Source organism: Pteropus vampyrus, unplaced genomic scaffold (assembly GCF_000151845.1).
Source record: "Pteropus vampyrus isolate Shadow unplaced genomic scaffold, Pvam_2.0 Scaffold2, whole genome shotgun sequence".
Lineage (NCBI taxonomy): Eukaryota > Metazoa > Chordata > Mammalia > Chiroptera > Pteropodidae > Pteropus > Pteropus vampyrus.
In genome coordinates, this window is record NW_011888783.1 from 17,772,457 (window position 1) to 17,786,545 (window position 14,089).

Below are 14,089 nucleotides of genomic sequence, written 5' to 3' on the forward strand. Positions count from 1 at the left end.
CAGATGTTGCTTTCTTCCTTAAAACCCAAATTACATAGACCTCCCTGAGGGCATGAAAGGCACTGAGTGTTTCAGTAGGATATGTTTCTTGTATTTATGGACTGGACTGGTTGTTAAATCATTTTAATAATGAAGACTCCTTTGGATATTCTTTGAAAAAAAGAGCAGTGTTCATAAACAGGTTTTTGTTTTTGTTTTTTAACTTTTTGTGTTGTGATTTCCTAGGCAGCTGGAGGAAGTATCTCACACCAGGTTAGCTTCTCCTACTTCAATGCATTTAACTCCTTACTGAATAACATGGAGCTTGTTCGTAAGATATATAGCACTCTAGCTGGCACAAGGAGAGATATTGAAGTCACAAAAGGTAAGATTTAAAAACTGTATATTGATTTGAATCTCAACGTTTTCACTTTTCTTTATCTAGGGCATGAGTTTGATTTAAATTTACCCTCCGAAGCCAGATCTAGAAAGTTTGTTGTCATTGTGTATATGCTTCACTTGGGCCATAATGGTCTCCAAAAATCCAGGTGGATTTGTTGGGATGCTGAGGTCAGGAATGGAAAAGTGGCTTTGACAGGTTTGAAAAGAACCTTGTCCTGATCTGTCAAACAGGTCAGTGGCACTATGGCAGCAGCTTGTTTGTACTAGGAAGAAGTTGCCACAGAAGGACAAGCCCACTCCTTTTGCTGAATTGGAGTAGGATGTTTTAGGTGAAGGAGAATAGCCACTTCTTTTATCTTGTAACTCTGGGGATCAAAGGGAATAAACAAGATAAGAGAGAGGATTCTAAAGAGATTGTTTTATCTTTGAAGTTAATTTATCTTTATCTGTTTTTGCTGTTTCACCATTTTAACATTTTATCTTTGCCAGCTTTCAGAATTTGGTAGTTCTTCTTGTATAGTTGAACTTAGGTATTTAAATTCAGTTTTAGATTTTAAAAATAATACTAAAATGCCTTTAGCTTGCAGATTATTGTTGGTTAAGGTAGAAGTTTGTTGTATGTTAATAATCTTTTAAGATTTTAAAATATTTCTTTTTCTTCCAGAGGAATTTGCCCAGAGTGCCATACGCTATGGACAAGTCACTCCATTAGAAATTGATATCCTATACCAGCTTGCAGACTTATATAATGCTACAGGGTAACTATTCCAATAATTCTTCATGATATTTAGTAACAGGACAGTTCTTTTAAAATGTGGCGCGCTTTCAATTTATGTTACCAATAGTTTATTCAATATATAAATTTCAAGAAAGAGGCAGTCAGGTATGAGAAATGGGAGGAAGGAGAGAAAGGAAGACAGACTAAAGGTAGGGGAGATGGGAAGAGGGAAAAGGAGAGAGAACAAGAAGGGAAAAGAAGAGAGGAGGGGAAGAAAACAAGGGAAAAGGTAGAGAGAGAGGCAAAAGAAGGGAGTAAGGGGTTGAGGGACATGAGAGAGGGACATGAAAGGAAGAAAAATGAGAGAGAAAGGGAGGAAAGTGAGAAGAAGAGAGGGATGGAAAAAACTGATTTAACTTAGACTCTGTAGGTGTTAGGAATTTTACGAGATTTATGGAAATTTGCCTAAATTTATAAAATAAACTGAGGTACATGTTCAGGAATCTTATAATCTTTCGGGTTCATGGTGAATGGTCATTTTACTAAACAGTATATACCATTTTGTGTTGGAGAATATAATTTTCTTAGATTTATGGCTGTTACATTATCATCATAGTTTACCATCACAGACAAACTCAGATGTTTTATGCCTCTATTTTATAGACTAAAAACCCCAAAGCACATAGAGAATATTTAATTTGTAAAATCTTACGCAAATCCAAGAGAAAAACTCTTATCTGTGGATATCCAGCAGGACCTGTGGAATAGAGGACTTATGATCTATTAAGTGATCAGATTTTTTTTAGTCTCCTTTAGTAGTTAAGTGTAGGAATGTCTGAAAAATGGGTTTAACCATAGAACTGAGGACTGGTAGAAATTGAGCGTGCATGGATGATTTATTGCCTTCATGCTACATAATGAATTGCTGAGCTGGAGATGATACTAAATATACCAGCCAGTGTTTGGTGATTGACATGAAATATCAGGCCATGTCTCATCCATCTAGAATTTACATTTTTGCAAAAGTTTTGAGGCCTTCTACACTGTAATAAATGCTTTCAAAAAGTGTTTCTCAAAATTGTGTGTGAAGTGACCTAGCTTGTTCATGGAATGTACTTACTTTTAGGTAAATTTTTTTTGGAAAACAGTACGTTCACATGGTTCAGAGCTCAAAGAGTTTAAAAGAACATGCAGTAAAAAAAGTCTCGCTTCTTCCTTGTGCCTTTACTTAAAGGCATCCAGTGTTTATCAGTTTTGTGTTTATCCTTCTCAAGAAACTTTGCACCTATGCATTAAGTATGTATACTAAGAGAATGCATTTAATATGTGTGAACTGCCAGTGTCTATACTTCTGGCAAAAATTATTTCTTTACTGTTAATATTTATCATTGAAGATTTTTTAAATGTGTACTCCACATTATTTCTTTGCAGTCTTTTCCTATTTGATCTGAAGTTTTTTTTTTTTCTCACTATGATCTGTGCGAATAGAGAAATACTTTTAAACCGTAGTTCTCCCCCTACCTTTTTCTGAAGAAAGATGATCTTGGCCTGAGGAGTTTGTTGGTGTCTAACAGTTCTTTCCCCCCATATTTTTGCCTGAAGGCGCTTGACTTTGGCAGATATTGAGAGAATAGCCCCGTTGGCTGAGGGGGCCTTACCTCACAACCTGGCAGAACTTCAGAGACAGGTAGGAGTCTCATAAACAGAATCACCTCCAAAAATGTTGAAATAATATGTTCATGACAGCCTAGAGCTTCTGAATGATGAAATTTAAAAACTACTTTCCAGAAAAAGACTTTTCTTAGCTTAAAGATTACATTTATATAACTGTTATCCCCCACTCCCATAGGATATTTTTATGGAGTATCTAGATTTATGTTTATGTTTTTTCTTGTAGCTTATGAACATAAGGAAAATAAGAGCAAATATATGTGGACTTTGCTTCCTTCCCCCTAAAATTAGCCGTCTTATCATTTGTCAGGTCACACTTAAAGAATAGTGTTAAGCTCATTTTGTATCATTAAGCTGATATTTATAGGGTTTTATAATACAAAACATTGCTCTAATGAAATAAATCTTTTACTGAGATTGTACCTTATAGATTACAACAGTAGCACAGAAAAACTAATTATTGAATCAGAAAGAAAACCTTGATTATTTTTGATAAATATTATTTTTTTAGTGTTAAGGATGATTAACACAATACCTTCTGAGTCCTTTAAAGTCAATGAAGTCCCATTTCGATTTTAAGAATACTATCTTGTTAGGAAAATAAACCCCATGATATTACCTTGCAGAGTGCAATGGCACATTTTTTTAAAATCTTGTTTTACACTGAGACCCCTCCTTCTGTAGTAGCACTTCTGTAGCACTTGGAGGAAGTCTCACTTGTAGTAATGGTCAACATAGCTTTGTGTGGGGAGTGAGGATTAGGAGGGTTAGTCCTTGTCCTCCTATTTCCCTGCTCTAATAGACATGAAACCTGAGTCCATCATGATTCTTTAGGAGACTGTGATGCCCCATGAGGCTAGGAGCCATGGGGAGGGCAAGGAGAGAGGGGGAAAGAAAAGAGGAGACAAAGAGAGAACAAAAACGTAAAGGGCATGCTACAGAAAGAGCCTGAGTCTGCTTTTTATTCATTGTTGCCACCCTGGTGAAAAAGCCAAATGTGCTAGTAAAAGATTAAGACATACAAGTATGGTTCACTTTGGGAAGTTTCGGTAGGAAATCTTTCTTCTACTAGACCTTGCTGGAATGATGATTCTACCTCTGCAACTAATTAGAATTTCCAGTTTTACTTTATGTAATAAACAATAATTTGTATAATCTGCTAAGTAAATTAAAATATTGCTTTTATATCTGTATCTTATGTTAATACTTTGCTTGGTGTGTAATAAAGCTTCCAGAAGATTAAAATATATCTGTAACCCATTGCAATTTAGCTTCTTTAGGAGCAAAAAAATATTACCTGTCTGTCAAAGTTTACTTCCATTATAAGTCCTCAGACCCTCTAAAAATAGATGGATTTATTCCAATTCATTGATTTATAATAAAAAATTAATGAAATTATTAAATATTCGAGACACTGAAAAAGTTAAAAGAGCTGTTGTTGAATTAAATTTCATATTTTGTAGTTTACATTTATAAAAATTTGCTGTCGAAGTTTGAAAAATTACATTTCAAAAGGATCTATTTTTCAGTGTTACATGTCTATTAATATAGCTTTCCCTGGGGATGTCCTTACATTTATAATTGGGGAATATTTCATTTAGCTTATTAAAGACAATGTAATGAATTTAAAAGTCCCAACTCATTTCCTTCTTTCTTAGCCTTTCTGTTTCTCTTTTTCATTTTACCCACTTCTCTTGCCCCTAGCAATTTTCCTACAAGTTGTGTCTGAAAGTTGTTTATGTAGCCTTTGGAGCCCTAAGTCTACATCCCTCATATTTCTTAATCCTAAGGAAGGTGATGTAATTCTGCTAGTGGTGTAAATTTTCTTGTAGGCAGATTCAAAGATGATTTGTCACCTTTCGTTGGCACCTGACATTTTTGATTCTCTTACAATTTTTACTATATTATTGAACCAGGAATACATATTTACATTTCATAAGTAGAATGTTCTCCTGTAGGAATCTACTTAAAACTTAGATGTAAATTAGGAAGGATGGTATGTTTTGTTGTTATCTCATTCTATGAAAGTTGTTATGAAAACACATGTGCATGATAGAGAATCTATGAGTTCAGAAGTTGCGAGAGGCAGAGATTCAGAACTTGGGCACTGATTATGTAAATTCCTTCCTTTCTCGGTTTCCTCTTTAACTAGAGGAATAATCCATCTGATAGGGTTATTACATAAGATAATGCACTTACATTAGGCCTGGCACCTACTAAGCATGCAGTAAATGTTAACCGCTGTTGTTAACAGTTATTGAATATGAGAAGCCTATCTGAGCAAACTCTAAGTTGGGCTCAGAAATATGTATGACACAACTCCTTCATCCACCCTTATCTACTTTCTTTCTTTAGGTAGAAGGGGATGGGAAGTAAGGAAGAATTATATCTTTATATTTTTTTCTTTATCGCGGTTGTATTACTTCAAAAATTTTGTGCGCTGGCTGAAATTCTGTTACATTTTTAAAAATCTAATTGATAGATATTCTAATGGAAAAAAATTCCTGCCTCACATCATGCACAAAAATCTATTCCAGTTGGAATATTCTGAATGTGAAAGATTAAAGCTTAGAGAAGATAACAGGAGATTAAAGTCATGATCTAGAATAAGCAAGGTTTTGATAAACATGGTACAAAATACTTGTCATAAAGAAAAAGATTGATAAGTTTAACTTCATTCAATTTAAGAACTTTTGTTCATTAAATCAAAATTATACTCTTGACAGTGGCGGGTGTTGTTCAGGGGTAGAGGAATGGTAACTGCCATAAACTGCTAGCATCACAGCTTTGGAAACGATTCGGCACTGTCAACTACGGTTGTAGAGATGCATACTCTGTGACCTGACATTTTCTCTCCTGGGTATAGTCCCTAACAGGAATGTGTGCATGTGTTGATTAAAAGACACATACAAGAATATACATAGCAGTATTATTTGTAATAGCAAAAAAAAAAAAAAGAAAAGAAAAGAAAAATGGAAACAATAGTCCAATATTCATTAACAGTAGGATAGGTAAATATGTTGTGGTATAGAGATGACCAGTGAGAAAAGTGGAAACTTTCATTTGGGGAGAGTGAGTTAAATAAAAAGAGGTAAGTTGCAGGTAGAAGAGGATGTGACGTTTTTGAAGCATGAAGTATTTTGTAGGCTAAAACCAGGTTAAAGGCTGATTTTGGCTCTTTGTGAGAGTGAGTAAACAAACTTCTTATTGTATATCAATTTTTCAACTGTTTGGCATAAATGATCTATGATGGACCTGCTTGGGCATATACCTACTTTTTAAAAAGTTTTGTTTTTGTGGGAAATCGTATTCAAACTACAGACCACTCACACAAAGAACTTTTGGAATATAAACTGTGTTGGGTTCTGCCAAAACATTAGTACAATGATTTTTCTATTTCATATGCAGCATTCCCTAGACACAGGACTTCGAAATACTCTTTTGTGTAATTTGCATATTCATGGACTGTCTTTGAACTTTGGATTCATGAGTAAAAAGAAAACATTACAATACACTTACTAGTTCTTTGTTTTGGAACTTTTACCTTTGTCACCCATGATAGTTTTACCATAAATGGAAGACTGTTCTCAAAAGGGAAAAATTGGATTTATATATTAGTTTTATTTCTTAGCCATTTACTTTATTTAAATGGTTTGATTTAAAGACTTATTACAGTATTTAACACAATTTAACTCCCTTTTTACTGAAAGAAAATTATATATTGGTTAGCATTAGGGGGAAAAAAAATTTTTTTTATATTATCTCCACCTCCTAGACTGTGGTCTTTGGGTTTTAACCTTGTTTCGTAAGGCCAAGAATATTTAATTCAAATCCAGGTGTATTAAATTTATGGATGTGATTTGCAGACAAAAGATTTTGTTTTATTTTCCCTAGCCTCATTTTTGCCATCGTAATCATATATTTTAATTGATATGAAATCTATCCTTTTTTTCCATTCTGTGCTCAGTATGGAGAAGACAGGCTTTTCTTTCCTTTTCTCCTATCCATTGATAGTGTGCCATTTAGAGGAGACAGTTCTCTTTATGGGATTGGCATACTACAGGAAGCAGCTTGGTTTGGGCAGGTTGCTTGACTTGTTAACTGACACGATCCTGCCTTATCTAATTCTCCTTTATAGAATGAGGTACATTTAACAACAAAAGCAAAAGAACTTTCTCTTTTCCAAATGAGATCTTAAGTCATTTCTTATCATACACATATGCTTAGGGAGCAGGTTAAAAATCATTTAAGATGCTCAGCTCTTATTTTGCTTTGAAAAACACTTAATTAATCTTGTTAAATATCATCTTCATGATCATAATCATAAACCTAAGGGGAAGAGTGCCTTTTCCTTTGGCACATTTGCTCACGGTAGGTGATCTTAGTGCTGAGTATTTTCTTTCAGCCTAAATGCTAAAAATTTAGTACACACTCATTAATAGGGATGACAGCTACAGTGGCATTCTACTTATGAATATTCATGAAGTGAAATCCATAGCATTAATTACATTAATCTACATACTTGAATACAAGTGAACTGTAAGTTATAGTGATAGCTGAGCTTAAAAAAAGAAAAATCCTTAGTAACCGTATATTGTATTTTTCTTTTTTTTTTTGAAATAAATGCGATTTAATAAGGGCAGAGGCAACATTTCTTTCAAAAGGCTTTTGAGTATTTATAGTTAGAGATGTTTTTAGCTAAGAATTAAAGCACACTATAATCCTTCAGTTTTCATTGGATTTTGTAGGGCTTATAAACATTCTTTAAAGGAGGAGAGTATAAAGAAAATGTGTGGTTGAACACAGGAGAAACCTTTTGCATAAATAAAGGAATTAGTGGTTACTTGACTCTTGTTTGAGATCATAACCCTTTTATTCTGTGAGCTTTAATTCAACATATTCTTTTGAAAGGAGACATGTTGGAAAATAATTTATAATGGAATGAGGTTTGTTTTTACCTAGTTTTGAGATTGAGAAATTCTAATTTTGGAAAAAAGTTTTATTTGCATGTTTTCAGAGGTTAAAAACATATATGTTATGTGTTTAATAGGTAGCATAACAGCCACATTGATTTTAAAATATTTTTAAATCTAAGTCAAAATATTATATCTGAAATTTCAAAATATGTGATGTTAAACATCATGTTTACCTTGAAGATACAGATTGTGTTTGTTTTCATCTTTGTCTTTGAAACAGAATATTAGCCTCACTAGTGTAGTCAACATTTAAAAACTAACTGAAGTGTATTTAGTCAATATAATACTTTAAAGTGATACCAAAAGGTTTTGAATTAATAAATGAAAAATAAAATATAAAAAATTATTTCATCCCATTCTTTTATAACTTATGCTTTTGTATATATTTGAAATATGTAATATGTGATTTTATATGTATTACTTAAATTTATAAATATTATATAAATATATAATTACATAAATAGATGTATAATTATGTATAAACATATAATTATATATTATGTAATTAGTACAGTGGAACATGCATATAATTTATAAATGAAGTCATATATTGGGTTTATCTACTTAAATCTTTGCCTGGCAGGAGCATTCGATCACGAGCAGTTTTTGGAGACTGTTGACTTAAAGAATGATGGAGAGTGCAGTAGGGTGACCAGGACCAATGCTCTGCTTATTCCCCATCTCACAGTGAGACCTTTGGCAAGTCGCCTGTCCCTTCCATAGTATGGCTATCTTGCCTTTGTATGTACAGTGAACTGACTGACAAAATAGTACATATGGTCTCACTATGCGTAGAAATTTCTGAGTGTCAGCATGGTCTCACAAGGGATTTTATTTATAGAAAATTGAAAAACACCAGACCCCTGTGGGCTGTATTTGGGCATAGGTCCTGAGTGCTTGGTAATATACTTTTACCCTTTGGGATATAGCAAATCTCTAAACAGTCTAAAATTAGTATTATTATTATAGTAATAACTAGAACAAAAAGTAATTATCTTTTTGGATGGCACATTGTTTGCTATTCTGTGAATGAAACAAAATTAAGCTTGTATTCAAGGTTTTATTAAATATTCTACTGTCTTCCCTATTAGGTTTCACATAAAAATTAATTGCTCACGCTTGTTATAGCATATAAATCAAACATAGTGGATGACTATATGGTTGCTTGGGCTAACTTGATAGGAAAAAATGTATGTCCTATAAGATCATAATTATGTCCTACTATGTGTAATTTTCTACCTTTTTAATGATGGTTTCTTCCATGTATTATATTTGGTTTTGGATACAATAGATGTATGCTTTCACTTAATTGGGTTATAGTAAAGTTGGTATATTGGTATAGTTGAGATTTATAAAATATGTAGTGATATTATTTGAAGTAATGGTGTTTTACGAATTCTTAGATTTTCTAATGGTTTTATTTTGACTTTTTATCAAACATTATTTATTTTCTTTTTCACTATAGAATTTATTGAACCATAATACAATGGCAAGCATAATGAGTTTTTAGAAAGATCTCTGCCTACAGAGATCACAATCAGACGTTAAATATTTAGATATCAAATGCTATGGTTAAAACAGAAATGATGCTTATTGTGGTACAAAATTTAGAATACAAGAAGGTAAATAAAAATTTTTTGTAGGCTGCTTTTCAAATTGTTTGTAAATATCTGGCTTTGCCATATTTAGCTTGGTTAATTGAGCTATGAAGAGATTATACAGAGGAAAACAAATCAGAGTAGATTAGCTTTCTTTATTTTAGATTTTAGGCATGGATTCCATTTCCATTAAATTATTCTAATGAAAATATGTAAATTTTCTATTATGCTGTTTTTTAAAAGGTCATTTCAAGTTAATATTTTCAATATGATAAAGCAATATTTTTTCACTTTAGATTGTTCATATAACTATTTTCTTAATGAAAAATTTAAAGAACAAGATTGACACACTAATATAAACAAATTATTTTAGATTCTTTATGCTGTAGAATACTTATGAAATAACATTCTGAATCACAAGGATTTTCCCTGTTGCTTCAGCATCATAGTAGATTTTATGTTAGAATCATAAATGTGGTTAAAACAGTGGTTCTCAACCTAGCGACATAGCAGAATGATTTGAAGCTTTTAAAAAATATATATGCCCCAGACCCCAGTGATTTATTTTTTAAAGCCCTTCAGGTGTTTTCTTTGTATAGATAGAGTTGGGGAATGGCTAGGAGAGCAAATACCCAATAGCATGGGTCAGAAATACTGCACGTACCTAGCCATAACCTCAATGGTTGAGCTGCAGGGCCAGAAATAAGACTCTGAGCCCTTGAAAGAGTAGTTATTAAAGTTTTTCACTTTAGTCCAAAAGAAATGACTTGACCTTGCTTTACATATAATTCTAACAATCCTAGTTATGTGATTTCTCCAGCCCTAATAGATGAGAGGCAGCAAAATCAAACTAGATAGCTGTTGGTAAAAGAAATAATAGCTGCTCAGTAACAAAAAAAAAAATTAAACAATCCAACCAAAAAATGGACAGAGGACATGAAAAGACATTTTTCCAAAGAAGACAGATGGCCAACAGACATATGAAAAGATGCTCCACATCACTAATTATCAGGGAAATTCAAATCAGAACAACAATGAGACACCACCTCACACCAGCCACAATGACTGTTATCAAGTCAATAAACAACATGTGTTGGTGAGGATGTGGAGAAAAGGGAACGCTTTGCACTGTTGGTAGGACTGCACACTGGTGTAGCCTCTATGGAAAACAGTCTGAAGGTTTCTCAAAAAATTAAAAATGGATATACTTTTTGACCCAGCAAGTGCACTTCTGGGTATTTATCCAAAGAAAACCAAAACAATAATTCATAAAGCTCTAAGCACCTCTATGTTCATGGCAGCACTATTTACAATAGCCAAGATATGGAAGCGACCTAAATGGCCATCAACAGACAATTGGATAAAGAAATTATGGTTCATATATACGATGGAATATTACTCAGACATTAAAAAAATTAAATCCTACCATTTGCAGTGACATTGATGGGCCTAGAGGTTGTTATGCTGAGTGAAAGACAGAAAGATCAATACCACATGGTTTCACTTACATGCAGAATCTAAGGAACAAAAAGAACTAATCGAAAACAGACCCACAAATACAGAGGACAATCTGGTGATGGCCAGAGGGAAGGGGTTGGGGGGCTGGGAGAGAGGGGTAAAGGGTTAAAAAAGTACAAATGAGTAGTCTATAGATGGTCACAGGGATGGGGAGCACGGCATGGGGAATGTAGTTAGCATTAATGTAATGGTGAGGTGTAGAGCCAGAGGAGAGAAAGAGCAATCAGGAGGATCTTTTATAAACTAAATATCTAACCAATGTGCTGTATACTTGAAACTAATAATAAAATTTAAAAAAAAAAAGATGTGTGTATATATATAGTAGAATATTATACAGCAATAAAGAATGAAATCTTACCATTTGGGGAAACATGGATGGATCTAGAAAGTATTATGCTACGTAAAATAAGTCTTAAAGAGAAAGACAAATACCATATGGTTTCACTTATAGTGGAATCTAAAAACAAAATAAAACAAACAAAACAAAACAAAAATAGACTCATAGAAACAGACCTAAGAGATGCTTACCAGAAGGGAGTAGGGTGTGGGGATGGGTGAAAAGGGGACTGTGGTAAGTTTACATGGTGACAAATGATTACTAGAATTAGTGGAGAGATCACATTTTAAGGTATTTAAATGTTGAATCACTATACTGTACACCTGAAACTAATAGAACTAATATAAGATTGTATACCAACTATACTTATATACTTAAAAAAAAGTAATGGCTGTCAGGCATGGGAGGATAGCACAATCAGCTGCATTAGATTTGATGCAAGAGCTGATGGAAATATCAATATGATGACCTTCAGTTATTAGAAATGGTAGATTATGATCAATATTCTCTGATCTAGAAATCAAAATAGTTTTTGTATATTTTACAAAGATTTTTAAATTTTAAGTTGGTTAAAGAAGAGGGAAAGATTTTATACCTGAAATGTTAATTCACTTCTGTAACATGATAGTGTATTCCACAATAGCAGCAGATAAATGAGGCAGTAATAAGCTTGTAAAAAAAAAAAAAAAAAAGGAAAAATATTACTGTGTCCATTTGGCTGACTGTGTCAAAATTTTCAATGTCAATAATAGAGATATCCATTTAAAAAAATTAAAATAGCCATTGTAGCTTTTTCATTTGCTGTATGCTTTTCCAAAAATTTTTACATGTTTCTATCCTGCAGCAATCTCACGGTTTAGGCAGGCCTGTGTGGCTCCAGATTGCCGAGTCTGCTTACAGATTCACTCTGGGTTCAGTTGCTGGAGGTGAGTGAGATGTCCATGTGCTGTTTCAAGCTTGTGTTCACGTCATATTATCTCATTAGACAAGGACAGATCAACAAAGGTGCAGTTCATTGTTTCCATGGGTCGTGGTCATGGGGCTTTCTGAAGCATTTTTTATTTTTTTACCCATAATCAGAGGACTTGTCATAGCATGGCGATAGCGCCTCTGGCTCCAGTCTGTCTTTAGGGCAAAATCTCTGTCAATATGAAAGTCTTGGATACAGTGCTGCAGTCACCTTAATTATACTGGTTAGAGCTAATACAAAGAAATGGAGAATAAGACTGTGTTTATGGTGTTGAGGGTGAGGGCAGGTAGAGAATCAAGATTTGGAGTACAAATTCTAGAACCTTATTAAATAAAACTGCCTCTCAAAATGATTCACCTTTGCTTTTCTGCTTGTATTTTTTCCTTCTCCCTTTTTACTGGTTGAAGAATACCTAGATTTGTAGTTTGTTAAAATGAACCTCCCTTCCCGGCTCCTGGGCAAAATTCAAGACTTTTTTTGCTTAAATATCTCCATAGAAAAAGTGTAGAATCTGAAATTGCTTTGTTGAGAAGAACCTAGCAGGTGTGATTAAAATACTTAACGATTTTTAAAACAAGCCTGAACTGATGAAACTATTATTTTTTTTCAGTCTCAATTTTAGACGCTGCAAAGCATTTTTTGGTTTTCAACAGTTGACATTAATACTCTAGTTCATGTTATAAATTTTCAGTCCCTGAGAAATTTAAAGCCTGGCCTTTTTTTGTTTGTTTTTTGTTTTTTTTTTTGGTTTGTTTTTGAAAACCAAATTCTGTTCATAGAGATAAGGCCTTATTGAGATTTAGTTCTAATATTATGGTTGTAACTAAGATTCATTTACCAAAATGTTTTGGTAAATTAAAATTTTAAATTATAGCTCTGTGTGTGTGTGTGTGTGTGTGTGTGTGTGTGTGTGTGGTCATTTTAAGGGATTACTAGTATATTTAGGCATTTAATGAAAAATATGAGGAAATATGTATAATAGTTTAATGTTATAGAAAATTGAGCGTTGATTATCTAATATTGGTGATGACTTGAAAATCCACTATAGTCGTTCTTTGAAGCAGCTGTATTTATGGATCCCAGTGGCTGCTAGCCTGTCATCCTTCAGCTGTGTATGGGAGAAGGAAAAATAACATAAGGTCTTTTTTGTGAGGAAAGATACTGTTTTATTCTCTAGTCCTTTGAGATGAGATTTGTTGTCCTTACAGATTCTCCATTTAATTGTGTTTTCTTTTAAGTCTAAAAATTGTTTTATTTGTAGCTGTGGGAGCCACTGCAGTATATCCTATAGATCTGGTGAAGACGCGCATGCAAAACCAGCGTGGTACTGGCTCTGTTGTGGGGGAGCTGATGTACAAAAACAGCTTTGACTGTTTTAAGAAAGTCTTGCGTTATGAGGGCTTCTTTGGACTCTACCGAGGTGAGTAAGCAAATCTCAGTTGCTGAAGTTAGAGATTTTATCTCACGAGCAGCAGATTTTAACTCTTTCACTATGAAAATCAATGTGTAGCCTGCCGAGTCAGACTAGGGCTGTTTCTCTTTTACTTTCTCATTGCTTGTTTCCCTCTTTATATTCTCACTTGGTAATTAGCAATTTTAGTTTGCAACATTTCTTCTTCCTGCTATTTATATTTCTTGGAATCTAAATCCTACCTTTGTCCTAACATGGGTCTGTGGTCACCGTATTCTTACAAACTAAGGCACATGTCTGCAGGTGGAAGACAATGATGAGAGCTGAGAAATAGCTTCTTTTCCCAAAGAATTAGAGAGGAGAAATACACTTTTTCTCTGTGAAATAGAAGCCAGGCTGCCACTTGAAGGTGAGTTACCCTCTGTCCACTTGCTTCAACTGAGAAATATTCAATGTCTTGTCCCTTCCAAGGGAGACCATTCATGAATCTTTCCCAGTGAGTCATGTGA

General features: G+C 33.6%; 1 protein-coding gene across 1 annotated transcript in view; it reads left to right on the forward strand.

Annotated features, from left to right (window-relative positions):
- Positions 1 to 14,089, forward strand: part of SLC25A12 (solute carrier family 25 member 12) — an 83,917-nt gene that overhangs the window by 42,716 nt on the left and 27,112 nt on the right. The window contains exons 7-11 of the mRNA XM_011357586.2: positions 226 to 364; positions 1,046 to 1,139; positions 2,702 to 2,786; positions 12,044 to 12,125; positions 13,431 to 13,589. Coding sequence (XP_011355888.1) covers positions 226 to 364; positions 1,046 to 1,139; positions 2,702 to 2,786; positions 12,044 to 12,125; positions 13,431 to 13,589 — 559 coding nt within the window. The remainder of the gene's footprint in view (positions 1 to 225; positions 365 to 1,045; positions 1,140 to 2,701; positions 2,787 to 12,043; positions 12,126 to 13,430; positions 13,590 to 14,089) is intronic.